The 21282-nt window shown below is 39.9% G+C and overlaps 1 protein-coding gene across 13 annotated transcripts in view; it reads right to left on the bottom strand.

The window, feature by feature from the left end:
- The window catches only part of cadps2 (Ca++-dependent secretion activator 2), a 669949-nt gene that overhangs the window by 40275 nt on the left and 608392 nt on the right, over nucleotides 1-21282 (bottom strand). For all 13 annotated transcript variants that reach the window (XM_073059126.1, XM_073059121.1, XM_073059123.1 and 10 more), the window contains one exon: nucleotides 19877-19909. In XM_073059126.1, the coding sequence (XP_072915227.1) occupies nucleotides 19877-19909 (33 nt within the window). The remainder of the gene's footprint in view (nucleotides 1-19876; nucleotides 19910-21282) is intronic.

The raw sequence follows: 21282 nt of genomic DNA, 5'->3' as shown, positions 1-21282 counted from the left end.
AATGCCACTCTCCACTGTGTTCTGTGGTATGATCATTGTATGAACAGAGCTAACTGCCTAAAATTTGGCATCCGTAAGGCACTGTACGCCATCAGAAGCAGTGGAGCTAACTTCTGCCACAATCTGTGCTCCCAGTCATGGCATGTTCTTCACTCCAATATAAATATTAAGCTCAGACCCAATCTTAATAAGAGTAATATCGAAATGCACATCAAGAAGACTGAACTACTGAGGTTGTTAGGCACATGCTAAGTGGAAAATAACATCTAAAACAATGGCACAACCAATGGATCAAATCAAAACTCCCGTAGTCCTGTCATACATGCACCAATCTTCAGACGGTAGTTGCAATAGATCTTCATTTCCTCCTGTGGCACCGGCTATCAGAGAAGCCTTCAATCCAATAATGTTCAATTGATATGAAGAAGTAAACTGGATTCAACATAACTCTACGGCTGCAGCACTGAAGATCTATAGTTTATTAATAATGGCAACTTTCGCCAAACTCTTTTAGTACAGCTACATAAAACTGGCATCCACCCAACTTCGTGAAAATTTGTCCAAACATGCCCTGTCCACAAAAGACAGGACAAATGCAACCCAGCTAATTATCATTCCATCAGCCCACACAATGGAAGATACTGTGGGCAGTCCTTACCACCAATAACCAGCTCACTGATGCTCCGTTTGGTTTTCCCAGATCAATTATGGACATAATATCTCTGCTTCAAACAGGAATGAAAGAGCTGAATTCTAGATCTGGGGCAAGGGGGACTGTCACTGACCTCAGGGAAGTATTTAACAGTGTAACACCTAAAGGCTTGGTTACCACTGAAGTTATTGGGAATCAAAGGTAAACTCCTCCAGAGGTTTGTTACTGGATGTCATACTGCCCAAATATTCTCAGCTTGTCCCAGGACAAGCAAAAGTTACAACTAGCAATAGAAAACACCTAAACAAATTGTAATTGAAACTAAAATTAAGTAAGGCATCTCTGCACAAAAAATAGGCCCTTGCACACATAATAGAAAACAAGCTATATTGCAACTTTTATGACTGATCAATAAAATGCTTCTGAAATGAAACAAAACTATGATAAGTTCCCAGATATTTTAGCACTTGGTTTAATGATAAGTATTGACCAGTACATCAGAAATAATGCCTGGAGCAACACACACAAAACATGGAGGAACAGCATTTATGAATGTTAATCTTTCAGTCGAAGACTCTTCATCAAGACTAGAAAGGAAGGGGGGAAAGAAATTAGATAAGGTGGGGGAAGGGAAGGGAGGGAAGAGAAACATAGAAAACTTGCAGCACAATACAGGCCCTTCAGTCCATAATGTTGTGCCAAACATGTACTTGCTTTAGAAATTACCTAGGGTTACCCACAGCTCTCTATTCAGAAGTCTCTTAAAAGACCCTACTGTGTCCGCCTGCATCACCGTCGCCAGCAGCCCATTCTATGCACTCACCACTCTACGTAAAAAGCTTAACTCTGACATCCCTGAAATTACCAGAAGTTTGAGAAATCGATGCTCATGTCATTAGATTGAAGGCTATGCAGATGGAATATTTCTCCTCCAAACTGAGTTTGGTCTCATTGTGGCAGTACAGGAGACCATGGACAGACATATCAAAATGGGAATGGGAAATCAAATTGAAATGGGTAGCCACCAGGAGATCCTGCCTCTTGCAGCAGACACAGCAAAGGTGCTCGACAAAGACATCCCTCAATCATCATTGGGTGTCATCAATGTACAGCAGACTGGATACAATAGATGACCCGGGACGGTTTTGCAGGAAGTGCAATGTTACCTAGAAGGACTGTTTGGTGGCGTGGGGAGGAGGTGAAGGGGCAGGTATAGTACATCACCCTTGCAGTGATAAGTGCCAGGAGGGAGATTAGCGGGGAGGGATAGGGACAAAGGAGTCGGGGGAGGGGCAGAGGAAGAAATAACTCCTAATTCTTTTCTGAAAATGCCATATAATCTGCGAAGGCAGTCAGTGCCTTGGTTTAAACTCTCATCTGAATTGGAAGACTTCCAGCTCTGCAGCACTGACTCAGAAGGGCAAGGGCTGATCGTCTAGGTGTATGCTCTGCAGCTGGATGTGTAATTGTTCCCATTGAAGCAAGACAGATATTTATTGCGCCATGGCCAACACTTACACAAACCTCAGATCAGTGAAAAGGCACACATTTAAATCCATTTAAATATCACAATCAAGCTCTCAGGGTGCATCTTACTATTTTTGTGTCCAATTGCTGCTTATTTGAGAATTTAAGAAGTTATATTATTGGACATTTTCTATAAAGCTCATCAGCTAGTCAAGTGCTCACTGTACAGAGTGCAATACAATGTTGTTGCACATTCAGTCCTGGCGAAGTATAGTCCATTTGCTGAAAACAGTATTTCTACTGATCCTTTCCTTTGTTGAATAAAGAAATACAGATGCCCTTGATTATACTGTACACCTCAAGGCCCTCTGTTGACTACCTTAATTCACAAAGCAGCAATATTTAGTGACATATCCTCCTCATTGTGCTGCTAACATTTCTATTAAGGTCTCCCACCATGCAGATTCAGGTTTGGTACGATGAAGATCCATTAACTAGGTCTCATTTTTATAATGAAGCAAAATGTTCTATATTGTTGTTGGCAATTTTCCATTGGTCTGTTCAAGCTGCGTGGTACCACTCAAGGCTTGATCTTTGGATCTGGATAAGCCCTTCTTTGAACTTCAGTTATTGGTTAACAGGACGGGCTGCAACAGAAAGAGATGCAGCACCTTTCATTTATAGTGCTCCATCCAGTGACCCAGTCGAGTAACATTAAAGCTAATCGCCCATGTAATAGTTAAGATGGAGTGACAGGCAGCAAAATAAAATCTAAATTTAAGATGCTTGATACTAAGCAGTAGAGATGACTCCAACAGAGCTTGTTTCTGCAGGCACAGTAAATGAAACCTCCAACTTCCATCTCACACACAGTGATCTGTTCACTGCAGTGTTCAGGCAGATTCTGCTTGCACAGATTTCCAATTATTCCCTTGAATATACTTTTAATTTTCAGGAGGCCTGAGCTGTGACTGAATTCCTGTGCTGTGTTTCCTTATAATCGTGCATTGAAAAGAGACACCACGGAGACCAGGGAGCTGATTATTTATTCCTGCTTAGAAAATACAATTTATGCCTCATGTTGCATTAGTTTTTTGAAATATATCTAAATACATGCCATTTGAGAAAAAAATAATCTGCTACTCTGTTAAGTCCCTGAAAACCAATGCTTTGGCATTAAGGTGTCTATGTAAACTGGAGAAGGAAAAGTACTCTGGTGATTTGAGTCACAACTCATAGAAAAGTAAGGTGGTTGTGGTTGCTGAAGTTAGATGATTCCAGCCCCAAGGAACCAATGCAGATGTTCCTCATGGCAACGTTTTATGCCGCTTTGTCGATAATCATCCCTCCATCATAGGGTGAGAAGTGTGAAATTAACCGATAATTACAGCGTGTTCATCTCCATTTGCAGCTCACAAGATTATGCAATAATCCATATCTTCATTTAGGGGGACCTGAATCATATTCACTATTTTGTTTAGATGATCTATATAGGTGTGTATTTGCATCCTAGATATAATATTCAACTGCTGTCTAATTTATGACATATATGCCGATGCAATATCAGCTCTTTTCCGCTAAATTTCCAAAATACAAGAAAAAGACAAGTAAACATGAAAAATAAACAGAAATAAACTTGAAGGGCCAGATCTATCATCATAGAGCATAAATGCTTCAGATATTATGAGAAGGAAGAAAGAAGTATATTAAACTCACTCTGGCTGGAAGTAATTGACAAATTGACACATGGAACCTTTTCATGGCATGATGAAAGTAGGCTTTCAGTCATGTGGAGAAACTACAAAAGCTTTTCCTTAGATTTGAGAAAGGATAAAGGTTAGGGGTGTTCACTGTTATGGCCAGTTTTGTTAAGGAAACGAGAAGCTTCTTTGGCAGCATATTAAAGATGAAACCAGAAAGATGACAAACTTTTGAAGAAGGGTAACATTTTCACAGTTGGTCAACAGAAAAACTGTTATTAAGCTCTCATTCTTAGTACAGGATGTAAAGGAATATTGATTGCTTACTCTGAATGCTTGAAAAGTGATTTAGCATGCTTCAGAATGAGTTAGGCACATATATTTTATCTTTTCCTGAATATTGTCTGGATAAGGAAAGCTTTCTGCAATCAGTATTAATATTCTTGCATTAGCATCAAGCCATCCATCCCCTTGAGCAACTGTGTGATGTGGAATCCCTCACACTTGTGGAGGCAACATCATGGAATTCATGAATTGTAGATCTTGAAGAAAGGGGTCCAAACTTTTAATTCACTCTAAGACAAGCATCACACTCCACTTGGATCAAACATGAGATTTTTGTGCAATATATTATTTCAGTACTTCTCACCTACACCTGTAAATCCCGGGTATTAATTAGTAATGAACTCATTCACAGATGTAGTCACTAGGAAACGGCTCTAAATAACAAGGTGGATATACTGCCAGCATGAATGAACTTTTGTTAGTCAAAAGGGAAAAGTTTTGTTTTGTTTTATTTTTCTTAAGCAGCCTTGTTATCCAGAAAGAATGGCTTTTTACAGGTAGAAAGGCTCGTATGAATCTAATTCGGGGTGTAGACTTCAGTAGCTTTGGTGAAGGTTAATCGCTCGTTAACCTGACCAGATGAACACATGGTGCAAAAGAACAAAAAATTTCCTACTTAATTATATGCTGCAAATTCTCACACTTCCTGCTGTTAAACCTAATCCCACAGGTGCAGCTTCTGTATCTCAGGCTGTTTACTGTTAGGTGGGCTGGACTCTATAGCCTTTTCACAGCAACAGATTTAGCTTGAGAACTAACGGATTAACCTTTCATTGAAGGTCATAGTACACTGTGAGATTCTACATTGTCAACGTTTTATTTTCTAGGAAATGGGATGGAATATAAAACACACCTTCCTTATTTGATTATAATGCTCTAAACTTCACTCCTCCCCATCATAATTTGATGATTTTAACAAAGAAAAGATAATTATTTACTGTCGGTTCCTGGTTTATTGATAGCTCCGGAGATTTGCCACTCAGGTCCCCTTTAATTCTAGCCATTTAGGTGCTGAAAAAGAAGTCAGAAAATTCACTTTTACCCCTTTCAATTTAAGAGATGAGATAAGCTGGCCATCCCATGAAGAAAGGTGACACAGACCTAGAAAGCTGACAGATGAAAGAGCTCATATTAATGTTTAATGTGAAAATGAATGAAAGAGAGGTGGGGCATGCAGTTTGTCATAAGTTATTCACTCTGCTGCTGCAAACCATAGCAAAGAAATTGAAATTTAGATTGAAAATGCTTTTTTAAAAAATGAATATAGAAATTTCTAGAGGGGAATTACAAAAATTGAAAAACCTGACTTTTATTATTATGGATGGAATAAAATCCCTTGCAAATTGTTGACTTTTACACTTTCCAAGAGTCCATTCAGCATGTTGGAAAATAATGATTAGAGCACTTTATACGAGCAGAATGAAACAGGTGCCATTGTCATTTAGAATGTGGCAATATATTAAAACCAGAACATTATTGAAGCCAGGCATGAGAAGATATTGGAATTAAAGAACAGCATGAGTGAAGTGCACATTATTGTTTCTTTCTCTTGTATTTATCTGAATGAATATTAAATACAAATGATCAAGAATTACTGGTCTGCTGCTTTTGAACTATGACAATCTATGCCAGGAGGCATGGATAGTAATTTCTACGCATTCATTTACAAATCCAAATACTACATTTATTTTACTTCACCAGCAATTGATTTGTTACTAGCTCTAAGTTACTAACTTTCATATCATTAAAAGTCAGTCAAAATTACTACTTCTTCTCCAGCACTTTACTTTTTCCACATATCACCTCCCCCTATCACTTACTCCATTCACTCACTACGCCACCCCCCCCCCATCTTTTTATTCTGGCATCTCCCCCTTTCCTTTCCAGTTCTGATGAAAGGCTTGGCTTGAAATTTCAACTGTTTATTCATTTCCATAGATGCTGCCTGACCTGCTGAGTTTCTCCAGCATTTTATGTGTGTTGCTTTGAATTTCCAGCATCCGCAGAATTTCTTGTGTTCAAAATTACTAGCTCTGGTGCTACAGTTTTGAAAACTTATTTTACATGTATTATACAACATATTACACACACACACACACACACACACACACACACACACACACACACACACACACACACACACAAATTAAGATAGCATATCTTGCATGTGGACTTGAATGCAAGACAAAAAGCAAATTGTAGCATAATTTTAAAAAAATGTTGCTATTGCAGAAGATAAAGACAGTCCAAAGCACACTGTATGTGATATTACATTATGCCATTATGTTTAGTTACATCAAGGACCTTAGTCTCTACACATTATTCACCCTCTGCTGCCTGATGGCAAAGGGGATAACTTCACCTGCCCCATCACTGAACTGCTCCCATAACCTATGGGCTCACTTTCAAGGACTCCAAATCTTATGTTCTCAATATTTATTGCTTATTTATTGTTACTATTTGCTTTTTTCTCTTTTTTTTTAGTATTTGCACAGTTTGTTGGTTTTCTTTTGCACATTGGCTGTTGTCCACCCTTTTGGGTGCAGTTTTTCATTTATTCAATTGTGTTTCTTGTATTAGCAGTGATTTCCCACAAGAAAATGAATCTCAGGGTCACATATATATAGTGACATATGTACTTTGAAAAGAAATTTACTTTGAACTGTAAATATCATGTACATCTGGACTTGCTATTTCATTGTGGTTGAAAGACAAGCTCATTAAAAGTGGGTCTTCAGCTGGCTCCGTGTGTTGCATTTTCACTGACATGCAGCTAAAATGATTCCTGGAGTGTTTTAACTATGCTGCCACGTCAAGATGACAGCTCGGCCACTCATCTCCTTTTGAACACATCAGATATTGGGGTGTTCTCACTCCTCACCACATGAAAACCTTGCCCGTTCCTTGGAATGTAATCCTTTAGTTTTACAAGATGTATGTTAAAAAGTGGTTCCAGAAACCAGTGAAGGAGGCTTACAACCAGGTACATTTCCATTTTGATATAAAACTGCTCAACCAGAGGCTAAGAAAACCAATTCATCATTTGTAACATAGTTAATTGGCACCTTCTTATTTTGGCACTTTGAACTGTGGACCTGTGAGGAGGCTCTCATAGCTTCAAATTTTCGGTTGCCCTTTTGCATCAGTATCTATTTGCCTCCTGTCCAGCGGATCAAATTATCATTAAATGATACAAGAATAGAGTGTGGACTGTGGACTCTGTTAGTCCATGCTTAAGCATAGCTTTTAAATAATATGTTGTGTCAGTGCCCACCAGTAGTGACTAGTTGCATCTTCACTGGAGGACTTGGTGGAAATCAAATGTCACGTATCTGGGGTGGGGTGGGGGTTGCAGATACTCTCTTCACATGCAGTTGGGAGTAGGTAAACATAACATACAATGCCAGGAGTCAATTCCCAAAGAAGTGAATGTAATACTACAGGAGTTGCAGAAATAGTGTGTTTATCTTCAAGTGCCAGATGTCCGTAACTACATCGCTGACATCAGACACTGCTTTCTACCCCATATTTCAACTGCTCCCTCATAATGGACAGCTTCCTGTAAGACTACTGAACAGTTAAAAATGGCTGTTGCTGTCTAAACAACTCTGTAAGAGCTCTAACAACATCAACAGGTTTTAGGATTTCTGGTGCAGTCTGCATACACTGCACAGACTTGTTAAATTGCTAGCGCCGACACAGCTGAAAAGAAGGCAGAGGACAGAAAGAAAGTAATGAAAGAGGAAGGATGGATGCAATACTGACGTTTCTTTTTCAGCTTGGCGAGCTCATCTGAGTGGGAATCCAACAATCACCAATTGTCTCCTTGTGCTTGCCTTCTGATATGGATCATCATTGGTCACAACACCAGGAACAAAGTCAAGATTCTAAATTATACTCATAAATCAAACCCCATGCCTTTAGCATGCTCTGGTTACCTACACTTTCAACGTCTTTGCCTGTTCCTCTGCTCTGACGCAATGGATAAGTTGGTCAAAGTTTGTGAACTCACCTTCAAGTGTCACGTTCCAGCAATTACACCACTAAACTTCAGTAAGCAGTGTGCCACATCCCAATCACTCACTCATAAAATGAATAGCTTCTTGCAACATAAGATGTAATAACGGAGACCAGTGTATGCTTAAACATTGACTCTGAGTGACTGCAGCATTGCTGCTGGAAGGTTGCTTACCGTCAATGAGGCAAGTGTGTTCTGGATAGACATGACTCTGCCACGATTTGAAACTATTGACTGCAAATAGTAGGAATCATGTAAAAATGTAGTTTTGTAATAATGTGATGCTGTAATCACTGATAAACCTCCTTTGAAAAAAGGAATAAAGATGAAATAGCTTTTCAGTTGGTTTTGTAGGACATCCATACAACCCTAACAACAGAAGGAATTTTATCTCAGTGAAGCCTCAGGGCAGAGTTGGGGGTGGCTAGCCAACAAAGTAACAGGAAACTGGCTGTAGTGAGATTTGAGATGCTACTGTCATTGCAGAACACAGCTTTTGCCCATTGACATCCTTCTGTCTTTGACCAGCCTATCTTATGCATGGACCCATAGGTGACACAGATGAATTTTATTTATTTAGAGATACAGCATGGCAACAGGTTTTTCTGACCCAACGAGCCTGCACCCCAATTGCATCCATGTGATCAATTAATCTACTAATCTGTACATCCTTGGGATGTGGGAGGAAACTGGAACACCTGGAGGAAACACACACAGTCACAGGAAATACGTACAAAATTCCTATAGACTGCAGTGCGATGAACTCGGTTCATTGGCACTTTAATACACTCAACAAATACACTCAAAAACCTCTATAGTTGTACCATGGAGAGCATTCTGACAGGCTGCATCACTGTCTGGTATGGAGGGGCTACTGCATAGGACCGAAAGAAGCTGCAGAAGGTTGTAAATCTAGTCAGCTCCATCTTGGGCACCAGCCTACAATGTACCCAGGACATCTTTAGGGAGCGGTTTCTCAGAAGGCAGCTTCCATTATTAAGGACCCCCAGCACCCAGGGCATGTCCTTTTCTCACTGTTACCATTGAGTAGGGGGTACAGAAGCCTGAAGGCACACACTCAGCGATTCAGGAACTGCTTCTTCCCCTCTACCATCCGATTCCTAAATGGACATCGAATCTTTGGACACGACCTCACTTTGTCTTGTCTTGTCCATACTGCACAAACCTCTGCCACTGAGTTATAAATGTGCAGGAGCTTTTTGTTAATATACTGTATTTCTGTATTTGCATGTTTTTAAAAATCTCTTCAATATATGTAAATGATTTACTTGTTTATTTATTATTATTATTTTTATTTTATTTATTATTTTTCTCTCTCTGCTAGATTATGTATTGAACTGCTGCTGCTAAGTTAACAAATTTCATGTCACATGCTGGTGATAATAAACCTGATTCTGATTCTGATAATAGTGCCACCTACAGTGCCGCCCTAACTTTGATTATTGAAGTGTGACGTACGAGCTACTTGATTCAGGAACAATTAGATTTGATTAGCAAATGGTGGCCTGACTGGCAAGCTCATGAAAATATCAAAAAACATCACATTGTGCTCCCTATTAATAAAAATAGAACTTCAGATTGCCCAGCAAATTCTTCAAACATACACTTATTCATCAATCTCCTCCAGTGGACTGCCAGTCAAAGTGGCCATCTGAGTCCTCCATGGCAGAACTCGAGCAAACTTACTCTGTATGGAGTTGGCACCTACGCTAAATTTTCTTCTAGAATTCATTACGGCTGGTGTCTGGAAGGGTAAAGTACCCAGTCAGAGGACAGCACATCTAAAGAACAGCATTTCTACTGGAGCATTAGCCATGGTTATATACCTGAAGTTGTGAATGGAGTTTCAATTAATGATCTGATTGAAAACTGAGAGTTTTTAGAAAGTCTTAGACTTAGTCTTAAACACCAAGTCTTAAACTTTCATCACATAGAATGATGATGAAAGTTAGAAAGTACTCTAAAAGATGATAAGAATATGACTACTTCAGACAGATACAGTATTATGCCTTTTGGAGTGGAATGGAATCACTTTTCTAAAATATAGAGTATATACTAACCTACAGTGAAAGAAGGAAAATGGGTCTGAATTGGATGCTTCCATTTGCAAAGCTCAGATTGATAGGGAGGCGATTGTCTGAACGGCCGCTGGAGCAGCAATTTCAATCATTCTATTGTTGCCAACTAGAGTAAGAATCTTACCCATCTGATGTGCTGAAGCTTTCCTATTTATCTGTTGGCTTCTGGAATTGAAACTTATATATAGCATTTAGGAACTGTCTGCCCCATTCTACAGTGTTGAAATCCTCAGTACAAAATTTCTATAACCCGACACAAATCAGCACTAAGTTAGTAATTTTATAACAGAATTGAGTACAAGAAGTGTAAAAACTCATGCTGAGTTTGGAAACCAGGCATATTGTTCATGTAATTGGAAACCTTTAGACATTGGTCTACCTGACTCAGAGGTGCTTGATGCTGACAAGGTGTTAAGATGTTCCAAAGTAATTTTAATGAAAACAAATAAAAGGAAATGATTGGAAGCTTTAAAAAGCTTTGGTCTTTCAGTTCAACTGTGTCCAATCTCAAAATGAGGGATAAGCACAACCTGAATCAAAGCAACTGAACTAGTCAAGGATTGAAATCCAAGTTTCTTTTACGGAAAAACCGCTGGTGAAATGTAATACTCACACTTAATTATTAGGCTCCAAACACCGGTTCACACTTGTACTTCATGCATCAACAAAGAAAGCAAATGGGTAGGGAGATTGGGAGAAGAAATGTTTATAATGAAAATTTACAGACAACGGATTGGCTGATTTGTATGGAAGTTTTATTTAGATTCACTGGATATGCACCTTGGCCTTGGAGGCAATCGCAAGCACTGGCCTTCCCTGTTGCCCTATCAACAACCTATCTTAAAGGAATACAAAAAAGCTGGATGAACTCAGCAGGTCGGGCAGCATCCATTGAAAGAAGCAGTCAACATTTCGGGTCGAGACGTTGACTGCTTCTTTCAACGGATGCTGCCCGACCTGCTGAGTTCATCCAGCGTTTTTGTACGTCTTGATTTGACCACAGCATCTGCAGTGTACTTTGTGTTTACTATCTTAAAGGCAGTTCATAGTCAAGTGGTTAGTTAAGTAATGGCAGGTAATGAGAGTAATCATCAGATATTGAAAGGCAAGCTATGTTGCTTGCTCAGTTAAGGAGAATGTGGAGCAAATTGGATGAACTGCTTGAATATTAGCTTGCAAATTTGAAGTAATAATAAGTTCCAGCATCCTACACTTTCATGTCCAAAATTTATCTTCCTTGAATGATAAATGCAATAATGAACCAGATAATGAAAGGGAACTACAAGCCATTCTAGTGCTTTGCCAGTGCATTTTGGACTTCTATGTCCAGGCACTGCAGAGCCTTAGTATGCAATAGGCAGGAAGATGGTGATGCATGTACTTTGCTTTTAGCAATTGCTAAACACAGGGCAAAGATCCTCCACTGACCTATCCCTGTGGCACCACACTGACCTCCGATAACTGAAGTTCATGGCTACAACCTAGAAGACATTGCTTGGAGAAGGTAGACATTGATAAAACTCACCACCCCCTTTGATGTGCTAGTATAGCCATTGGTTAATTGATGGAAAGGGTGTTTGAGAATCAAGCCCTCACAACCGGCACAAGACTGAGAGACTACCAGGGATCAGTGACTCCTGCAGTCCTTCAAGACTTGGACTGCCCTGCAGCAGGTGTCTCATATACTGGGAGAATACCATTAAAGCTGTCTCTGCAAAATTCTCCAAATTCACAGAAAAGATGTACATTGTTTTTACAGGCTAGGCTTCCCATCGTTGAAGCCCTCATTACTCGCAATTGAGCGGGGCAGAACACAACATTAGGTGCCCAACAGTAGGTTCTCAAAATAGACATTCTATTCTGAGCTGTCATGGAAAGAGACTACCAGATTGACAAACACAAAAGTTTCAGGTGCATGTTGAAAGCCCTCTTACAGAAACGCAGCATCCCCTGACTTTGGAAATCTCTAACCCTGTGTGCTTAAAGTGGAATAGGACCCTTGGTAATCTTGAGGCTATGCATAAGTGGTTGAAGTGGAGTGTTACGAAGGATGAACAACTCTGATGGGCAGAAGGGTGCATAGTGGCCCATGCCCCCCCTTTTTTGGAGAATCACAAATCGCTACTATTTCGACGCTGCTAACAAGGAAGTAAGAGAGACAAAAGGAAATCTGCCAGGGCAGTTGTTATTGATAACAGCTCATGAAAGAGAATGAGAGAGAGACACACAGCTAAAAGGTACACAAGGTGGAACGTCTCCTACTGACAAAAGAGGAGATTCACTGCTATTGTCTTTTGGAGAAGGATTGTTTACTTGGTACTGTTCTATTCATTGAAATCCCTCAGGGGACAGCCAGAGTGAGCTGGTTTGATGGGTTAAGTCATTCAAACTTGATTGACACCTGAGACCCTGTGAGTGGGGATAAAATTGAGGTCTGGGGTGACACCCCTCAGACGCACCAGGAGAAACGCACGAGACAGTGTGGGACATCGGAGACCGAACGAAGGGTCGGTAAATTTTAACTCACAGCGTTTATAGCAAGACCGGTGGGGGCTTGTGTGTGTGTCCACCCTTGCCTGGGTGACGAGTCCACCACGGAAGAACGGTCTAGCTAAAGGACGGAGGGGTCACACTTGAATGGCCACAACAACGACACATCGACGGATCGAAATCGTAAAGGAAGGTTGGCAAAGACCATAGCTGTTACTGTTTGCGCGCTCTCTTTCTCTAGTCTCTCTCTCTCTCCAACAATTGCAACACATCGACCGACAACTACCGCAGCCTGCATGAACTGAACTGAACTTTATATTTCCATCTGACAATTCATTATCCCCTAGACAACGATAGAGCTTGTTTTATTATTGATTATTATTATACCCGCACTTTTAGGTTTAGAATTGCTAACGTGTGTTATCTGTATATTTGCATTGATATTGATTTGTATATTTTTACTAATAAACACTGTTGAAAATATTACCACCAGACTCCAGCGGACACTTCTATCTTTGCTGGTAAGACACCCGGTTACGGGGTACGTAACAGGAGCATCTCTCAAACTACCAACTCTCCCATTAACTCTCTCTCCCCACACTACTGTCCCACTGTGACAGCCACCACATGCCTCATCTGCCATTTTACTACACTGGTCTTATCAGCCACCACGGAAACCTCAAAACCAGAGTCACTAAGCCAATTTGATCCCAGGGAACTGCCTACAAATATGAAGATGTGATGCATTTTTATTCATGTGAATAGGATAATTGATCTTCAATGAAACTTATTTTAATTAAAGTTAATGTTCTTAATTAATTCTTATTCATTAAGAATATTAATATTAATTAAAAAGGGAATTTTATTTTTAATACAACTCTAATTTTTAAATGTTAAGTACTTTAAATGTTTGTCAACTGTTGCTACATTTCTCTGATCATCAAAGACATCTCTGATCACCAAAGACATTTTGTGACATTGAAGAAGGTCTCCAACAGAAAGACTTGTCCTGGGGGTAGTGCTGGTAGGGCGTCCATTTTCAATGTCTGACTGAAAATGTAAATATTCTGAAAAGGCGAGGCAAGCAAAAGGCAAATACTCGGTGATGCAAGATCTAGCTATCATGTCCTTGAAAAGCTTGCTCAAGGGTTACAGTGCCATTTCCACTACTGGTGACATCCTGATAGTTCATGTGATCGATAACATCTGAGTGAAGTGTTCTGGGAGTTTGTTTTTTTTATTAAAAGCACTCTATAAATGAATGTTGTTTTGTTAATATTTTTGTTACTTATTTCAATGCACATTATATTAGAACTAGTTTGAAAGATGGGATATCTTCAAAAAGATGGGATATAGTTTGAGGGGATATCTTCCATTTGAATATTCTGTTGCAATGAGTATGCAAGGCATTCAACACATCCATTTGGGTAAAGTATCACGGCTACTGATGGCTAGCACATGGCCAAATACTGCTACAATCTAGACCAGCAACAGCCAACCTTTTATCAAGTGGAGGGGCTTTGAATTTAACCTTGATCTACTGCTTCTCAGCAGGGGTATTCAAATTTTGAAAAGGAGCTTCATTCTTTCCTTTGTTTGATGACACTGTTATCAAAATCAATGGATCCGGCACGAATCAATGATGATCTTGTAACTAGCTGTGTATGGTTTAGTGCTACGCTAGTTACCCAACTAACTTTCATATATGTCTTCCTGTAACCCACAAATGACATGAAGATTTATAAGAAAGTAAACTGATTACTGGTAATCTCGGATTATTCCCTGTGCCACATGGAAGTGAGGCTGAACCTAGAGGAAATGGGTGAAGTATTAAATGAAGAACTTTGCATTGGTATTAACCAAGGAGAAGGAGATGGAAGGTAGTGAGATAAGGGATGGATATCCTAATATTATAGGGCATATTGGTCCTTTGAATAATATGAAGGTGGTTAGGTCCCCAAGGGCTGACGGACATAGCCCAGGTTATTGAGGGAGATAAAAGAGCAGATAGTTAGGGTTCTGACAGACATCTTTGTTTCCTCTATAGCCACAGACAAGGTCCCAGTGGACTGAAGAACAGACAACAATCTTTTGTTTAAACAGGATAATAAGGACGAGCCAGGAAATTACAGGCTGGCTAGCTTTAACGGTGGCAGGGAAATTATTGGAGAAGATTCTTAAGGATAGAATTTACTCCATCGGGATTTATTAGGGATAGTCAGCACAGCTTTGTGCAGAGAAGCTCACACCTTACAAACTTGCTTAGGTTGTTTGAGTATATGAAGAGGATGACTGCCAGTGAATGTTGTCTATGTTGACTTCAGTAAAATATTCAACACGGTCTGTCATATAGAGCTCATCTAGATTAAAAGACATGGAAGCTTGGAGGATTGGAACATGTATGATACATTTAGACAGGCATGTGAATAGGCAGGAATGAAGGGATATGGAACAAGTGTAGGCAGGTGGTTTTAGTTTATGTTGGGATCATGGTTGGCAAAGTCATTGTGCGCGGAAGGGCTTATTCCTGTGCTGTACTATTCAATGCTATATGTAAGCCATCCATCACCTATGGTCACAGCCATGGAGCACACAAAATGTACAGTGTGTGTACTGGGAAACGTTAATTGTCCCATGCCTTTTCCTTCAGTTTCTCCCATGAGGTAGAACCAGTTAAGAGGGTGGACAATGTTAGTAAATACAGAGGAAGATGCCTGTGAGAGTACCTTAGATTCCAATAATATGTAGTAGTACTTCTTAATGTTAAATGAGCAGCTCAGACCATATCTGAACTAACTGGGGGAAAGCCAATTCATTCAAAGCATTCTCCTTCTACAGGAGCAGTGGGGACTGGGGGGATTTTTGCATTTTCTGTTTTTACCTTTAACTTCCAGCCTCTGCAGTTACTTTCAGGGAAGTTTACAGATCAGCACTCAGCACTGCCACCTCCTACCTGGTTAACCTAACCCTACAAAGGAAACCTTCCAGTAATTACATTCAAATCCAGCAGCAAAGTGACTGCAACTGACAATGTCACACTTCAATGCAAAGAACCATCTGCATCAAAAAAAAGGTTAAGAAAAGAACAGCACTCAATCCAGCAGTCAGAAATGGCTCTTGAAGGAATGATTCCAGGAACACCTTTGAACACTATTTAACACTCAGTGGCCACTTTATTAGGTACACCTGTGCATCTGCTTGTTAATGCAAATATCCAATCAGCCAATCATGTGGCAGCAACTCAGTGCATAAAGCATGCGGATATGGTCAAGAGATTCAGTTGTTGTTCAGACCAAACATCAAAATGGGGAAGAAATGTGATCTAAGTGACCTTGGCCTTGGAATGATTGTTGGTGCCAGCTGAGGTGGTTTGCAACAGCTGATATCCTGGCATTTTCACCCACAACAGTCTCTGGAGAAGATGTTGCCAACCTTTTTAATATCATGGGGCCTTACTGAGCGATCACTGCACCCCAGATTGGGAACCCCCGCACTAGAGTTTACAGAGAATGGTGTGAAAAACAAAAATAAATATTCATTGAGTGGCAGTTATGTGGGTGAAAATGCCTTGTTAATGAGAGAGGTCAGAGGAGAATGGCCAGACTGATTCAAGCTGAGAGGAAGGCAGCAGTAACTCAAATGAACAAGTGTTGCAGTAGTGGTGTGCAGAACAGTATCTCTGAACGCACAACACATTGAACCTTGAAGTGGACAGGCTACTGTATCGGAAGGCCACACTGGGTTCCACTTCTGTACCTAATAAAGAGGCCACTGAGTGTAAATGCAAAGTAACACTGCAGGGCAAGTGGAACTTCTCATCTGTGTTCACCAACATTGACTGAATGATGATTTGTTTCTTTAAAATACATTCTACATATCTTGTGTGAAAATGATTATGGCTTATAGTTAACCAAGTAGGAAAATCTTACTCAAAATGTTTAACCTGGAGTTGGTGATTTACATTACGTCCGTTTCCTGAATCTAGGATCCTCATTCCTCATCTAGCCATATATGTCACATTTCCAGGATGATAGAGCTCGACAGGATGCTTTGCCAATTCATAAGTCATCATAACTTTGTTGTCTTCAGTTATATGCCTCACCAATGTTGATTTCTGAAGATGTATGTGGTATTTTGCCTTTTTTTATCCAAAAAGCATTATTTCACAATGTTTGCTTAAATCCAACAAATGTAGCACCTCTCAAACCCTGAGCAATTACATCAGAGAGTGAAGCACAGATCCTTATTGTGACGTCTGCAGTTCCATAAAATAAACCAGAAATACTTCCTTCAAGTACTACAATTCATTCTGAAGAAAATTTGTTGGTGTCATCAGTCACCTGAAGAAGAAGCCAACAATTTCAGGTATTCAGCAGAAAGCATGATTTATGTTTATCAGATTATTTTCTAGTGAGTGGATCTGATGACATACCATCACACTCCAGCAGACTGACTAGCTTTGAATTTTCGTACATTCAAAGTGTAGGGGCAGAGATCCAACTGAAATGGGCAGGACCTGTGCTGGCTGGCCAACTCATCACACCCAAGAAAGAAAAAGCATAGTTTTAGGAAGCTGCACTCAATTTTTCTATTGGCACCCATGATCTAGTGATTTTTACTTCAGTACAATCTCCATCAGCCTTCTGAGGTGTTCCAGACCAAAACCCAGGCCTGAAAATACACATATATGAACCTCACTCCCATCAATCTCCAACATAGTATTCCCAAATCCTGACAGTGTATGTACTGAGTGTCAATATTTGTTTCAACAAATGATCTAGTGGGTAATAGCTGACAGTTCAGCTGCATTCTATGATATCAGAGTTCAGCCAATATAAAAATGGAAACATCCAACCTTTATCCAGCTGTTCTGTCTAAATTACGTTCCACCAGTTACTATGTTTAAATTTCTATCCCAGGGACGTGACTGAGGATGTGAAGTTAGGGTTTGCTATAACACCATGATTAAGCCAATTGAGTGAGCTACAGTTGTACACTGATCTCAAAATGGCAATCATTGAATGAATCTGTTCAAGGTTTTGCTGTTGTAATATTTGATATAATCAAAATTTGAGCCTAACATTCAGCTTTATGATACTACTTGTGGTACCCATTTTTTGCTTAACTTCCTCTATGGTAGTATACTATATAAAGGAAACATTTGCTAGTAGAAATAGTGTTACACATCAGAAAAGCTGAATCTATTAAATACACAAACATAGATAACCCTTCATTTCTCTCAACTTTGACATCGGGCTGACATTGAACTTGCTCCTCCTTGAATTGTCAAACAAATGTATAAAGTCATTTTTAAAATTAAGTAACCCTGGTTCTCTATCTGGACCAATTAAAATATGATTTACTTCCCATTACTTCCCCAACTAATGATAAATTACTAAGCATGAAATAACAACTTAAAGTACATGATCAAACTTATTAACTAGTGTGTAAAATGTTCAGCAGCAGCAAACATTTCAGATTTCTACAAATTAATGCTAGAGTGAATATACAAAAATATTCAACTTTACCTTCTGAGTCAAGTCCCCAAACCCCTCACCCAGTCTATCTCCTTCCCCGTTATGAAAACATAATTCATTCACGGATTCATATTTTCCTGAAGACTTACTGTCTTAGAGCCTGGTCAATCCAGCAGTAACCAAGGAAGGGTTACATTCCATTTTCTTTCATATTTCTTCATCAATGAAAGCTTATTGAGCCTTTCAGAGCTCTCCAACCAATCTAATTCCCCACTTATTTCCTTGTAACCTATTCTCTGTTACACCTTCCACCTAATTTCCCTATTACCCAACCACGCCAAGAACGGTATACTGTAATCAATACCCAATCAACATGCATGCCTTTGGTATGTGGGATGAAACCAAAGCACCCAGGGAAACCCCATGAGGTCACAAGGTGAGCATGCAAACTCCACGCGGATAGCACCTGGGGTCCCGGAGCTGAAGGTAGCAGCAGTGCTACCCTCTGCATCACTGGGCTGCCCTTAATGGAAGCTAAAAGACATTTTAGATAATAAAGTGAATCAGCACAAAATGTATTTTCTTTCTCTACTTTGTTTAACATACGCTTTCAAGTCAGAGGTGTTAAGGACACAGTATTAATTTCAAGCACTCCCAAATTTCAGCTCATGTATACTTAGAAGTTTAATTTGTTGGATCCAAGCATTCTACTTCATTATATTGCATGAGATCACCTTTGGACTTTTTAAGCATACTGCTTTGCTTCACATATCAGTTTAAATCACTACTATTTTTGAATGCGTTAACCAATGCCAGGTTTGTAAGTGGTACGATGTGGGTTTGCGTTCACCAGTTCAGCCACAACTGGCTGGTTCTGGCACCTCCCAGTAGGAAAGATGTGGACTTGAGGGGGTGCAGAAGAGATTTACCATGTTGATTTCAGGGATGAGGAATTTCAGTTGTGTCGATAAACAGGAAAAGCTGGGGTACTTCTCCTTGGAACAGGGGAGTTTGTATGATAATATGATTGAGAAATTTTACATTGTGAAGTGGATCATTGGAGGAAGGGTTAGGAACAAGGGGTCATAGAATGAATGTGATTGGTTAAGAAACTGAAAGGGTCCTGAAAAAAAAACTTCTATATAGTGAGTGACTAGGGTCTGGAATGTATAAGCAGGAACACATAATGTATTCAATGGTGACATTCAGAAAAGAGCCACATAAATACCTGAAATTTAGAGCTTCGGGGGTCTCAGAGGAGAGAGTGGGGAGGAGAAGAAATTGACTTAGTTGGAATATGCCTATATGGACTCAATGGATTGAATGGTCATCTTCTGTCTCATGGTTCTGTGAGCTGGAATAAAACCACCTAAGCTAAAGTTGCATGGGGCTCCCAAAGCCAGCAGACTAAAGGCACCGAACTTGGTTGAAAATGAAACACCTGTGTCTGTGTCTAACTGTAGCTGTGATCATGTTCTCATCAAGAGAGAGGTGACAATCAAATAGATCTACTATCCGTGCTCAAATATGTTGTAATGTCTTTTGGGGATGGGAATTCACATTTAGATAACAGGTCTAATCAATAATCTTGAAAATGAAACTGAAATTGCAAGAAGAGCAATACTCACAGGTACATCAACGTACTTTGCAGCAGCTTTCACCTTAGGGTAGAAAAGAACAAAAATTGGCCTCCGGCAAAATTTTCATGTGTAGGAGTGAAAAGGTTACAGTTGCTCTGTGAAAATCAGCTGATTTCTTGAACTTGTTTCTACTAAATTGAGCTCCTGTTTGGCAACTACAAGATTACATCTGCTGCAACCTTACAGCTGATCCCAGCAGCTAGACGTTAACTCAACGGTCTTGAAATACTCTTGATTGTTGTTTAAAATTAATCATTCTACAACCAGCCAAGAAATTATTCCATCATAATGTGACAGCTCCTTTAGTATGGGTCTTGTTTGCATTACAAGTCATAGTACATAAACCAATGCAGAACACACACAGCTCCTATCAAAAGGATATATTTAATGTTGTGACCTTCCCTTGTTGGGACGTAATATGACAGTAACGTACAGGAAATGAAATTCAACTTTTTTTTTCTCCTGTTTATAAAATACCTCTAGATTGATTTTCCTATATTACTCCCTTAATCCTCCCCAAACCCCGTTGCAGCTTGCTGGAAAATGGGGTGACTCTAAGTTGGAGTGAGAATCAAATAGCAGAAGTGAATTTCCAAGGCTGGCTCTTGCAAAGGGAACTTCATTAATCACATTTCAGAAATAATGGTCGATTGGATTTCCCCCTGTTGCTTGTAGGTGCAGAACAAGGGATGACTGATAATTTGATGGAAAAAAAGCAGGTATGATCTGAAAATTGGACTGTCAGAAGAAATGCCTGTTAATCACTTCACGGGAGACGTGCAACCAGGCACTGCAAGTGCTAAATCCTTTCAAATAAAAGGCAATATCTAATATGGAAATTATGGCAAATGCAATAGAGCTACTGAGTCATGGAAACAGGCCCTTTGGTCCTCTGAGTGTATGCTAACCATCAATTAATCACTAATGCCATTTTATCTTCGACACATTCCTATCGACTTTCTACAATTTCAGCCCCACGTTCCTTATATGCGGGCAAGATGGAAGGGGTGGGTCGTGAAGAGGATCTACTGGTTGGCTTGCTCCTAGGCCTGGCCAAGATGGCCATTCTTGGGTCTAGGCGGCAGAAAGTCGGGGGCTCTGCCAGGGCCTCTCTTCCGAGGATACGTTTGTGTGCGGTTGTCCTTAGAGAGGGAGCGTGCGGTCACAATGAGTACAGTGAGGGGATTTCCGGGAGCGGAGTGCACCCCCTCCCTGGGGGATTGACTGTCTTATAGACTGCAATGATCATATTTTAATTTGAATTTATTTGATATCTTGTAAATACTGCATGTTTGTACTTTGTGTATTTGTTGTGTAAAATAAACTTTTCTAGTTTTGTAAAAAAACATGCAGTTGTGAACTCTACATGCACCCAAGATCAGGACTGAACTCAG

This window comes from Hemitrygon akajei, chromosome 10 (assembly GCF_048418815.1).
Source record: "Hemitrygon akajei chromosome 10, sHemAka1.3, whole genome shotgun sequence".
NCBI lineage: Eukaryota > Metazoa > Chordata > Chondrichthyes > Myliobatiformes > Dasyatidae > Hemitrygon > Hemitrygon akajei.
The sequence above is the reverse complement of the archived record's forward strand: the minus strand, read 5'-3'. Positions and strand labels throughout refer to the sequence as shown.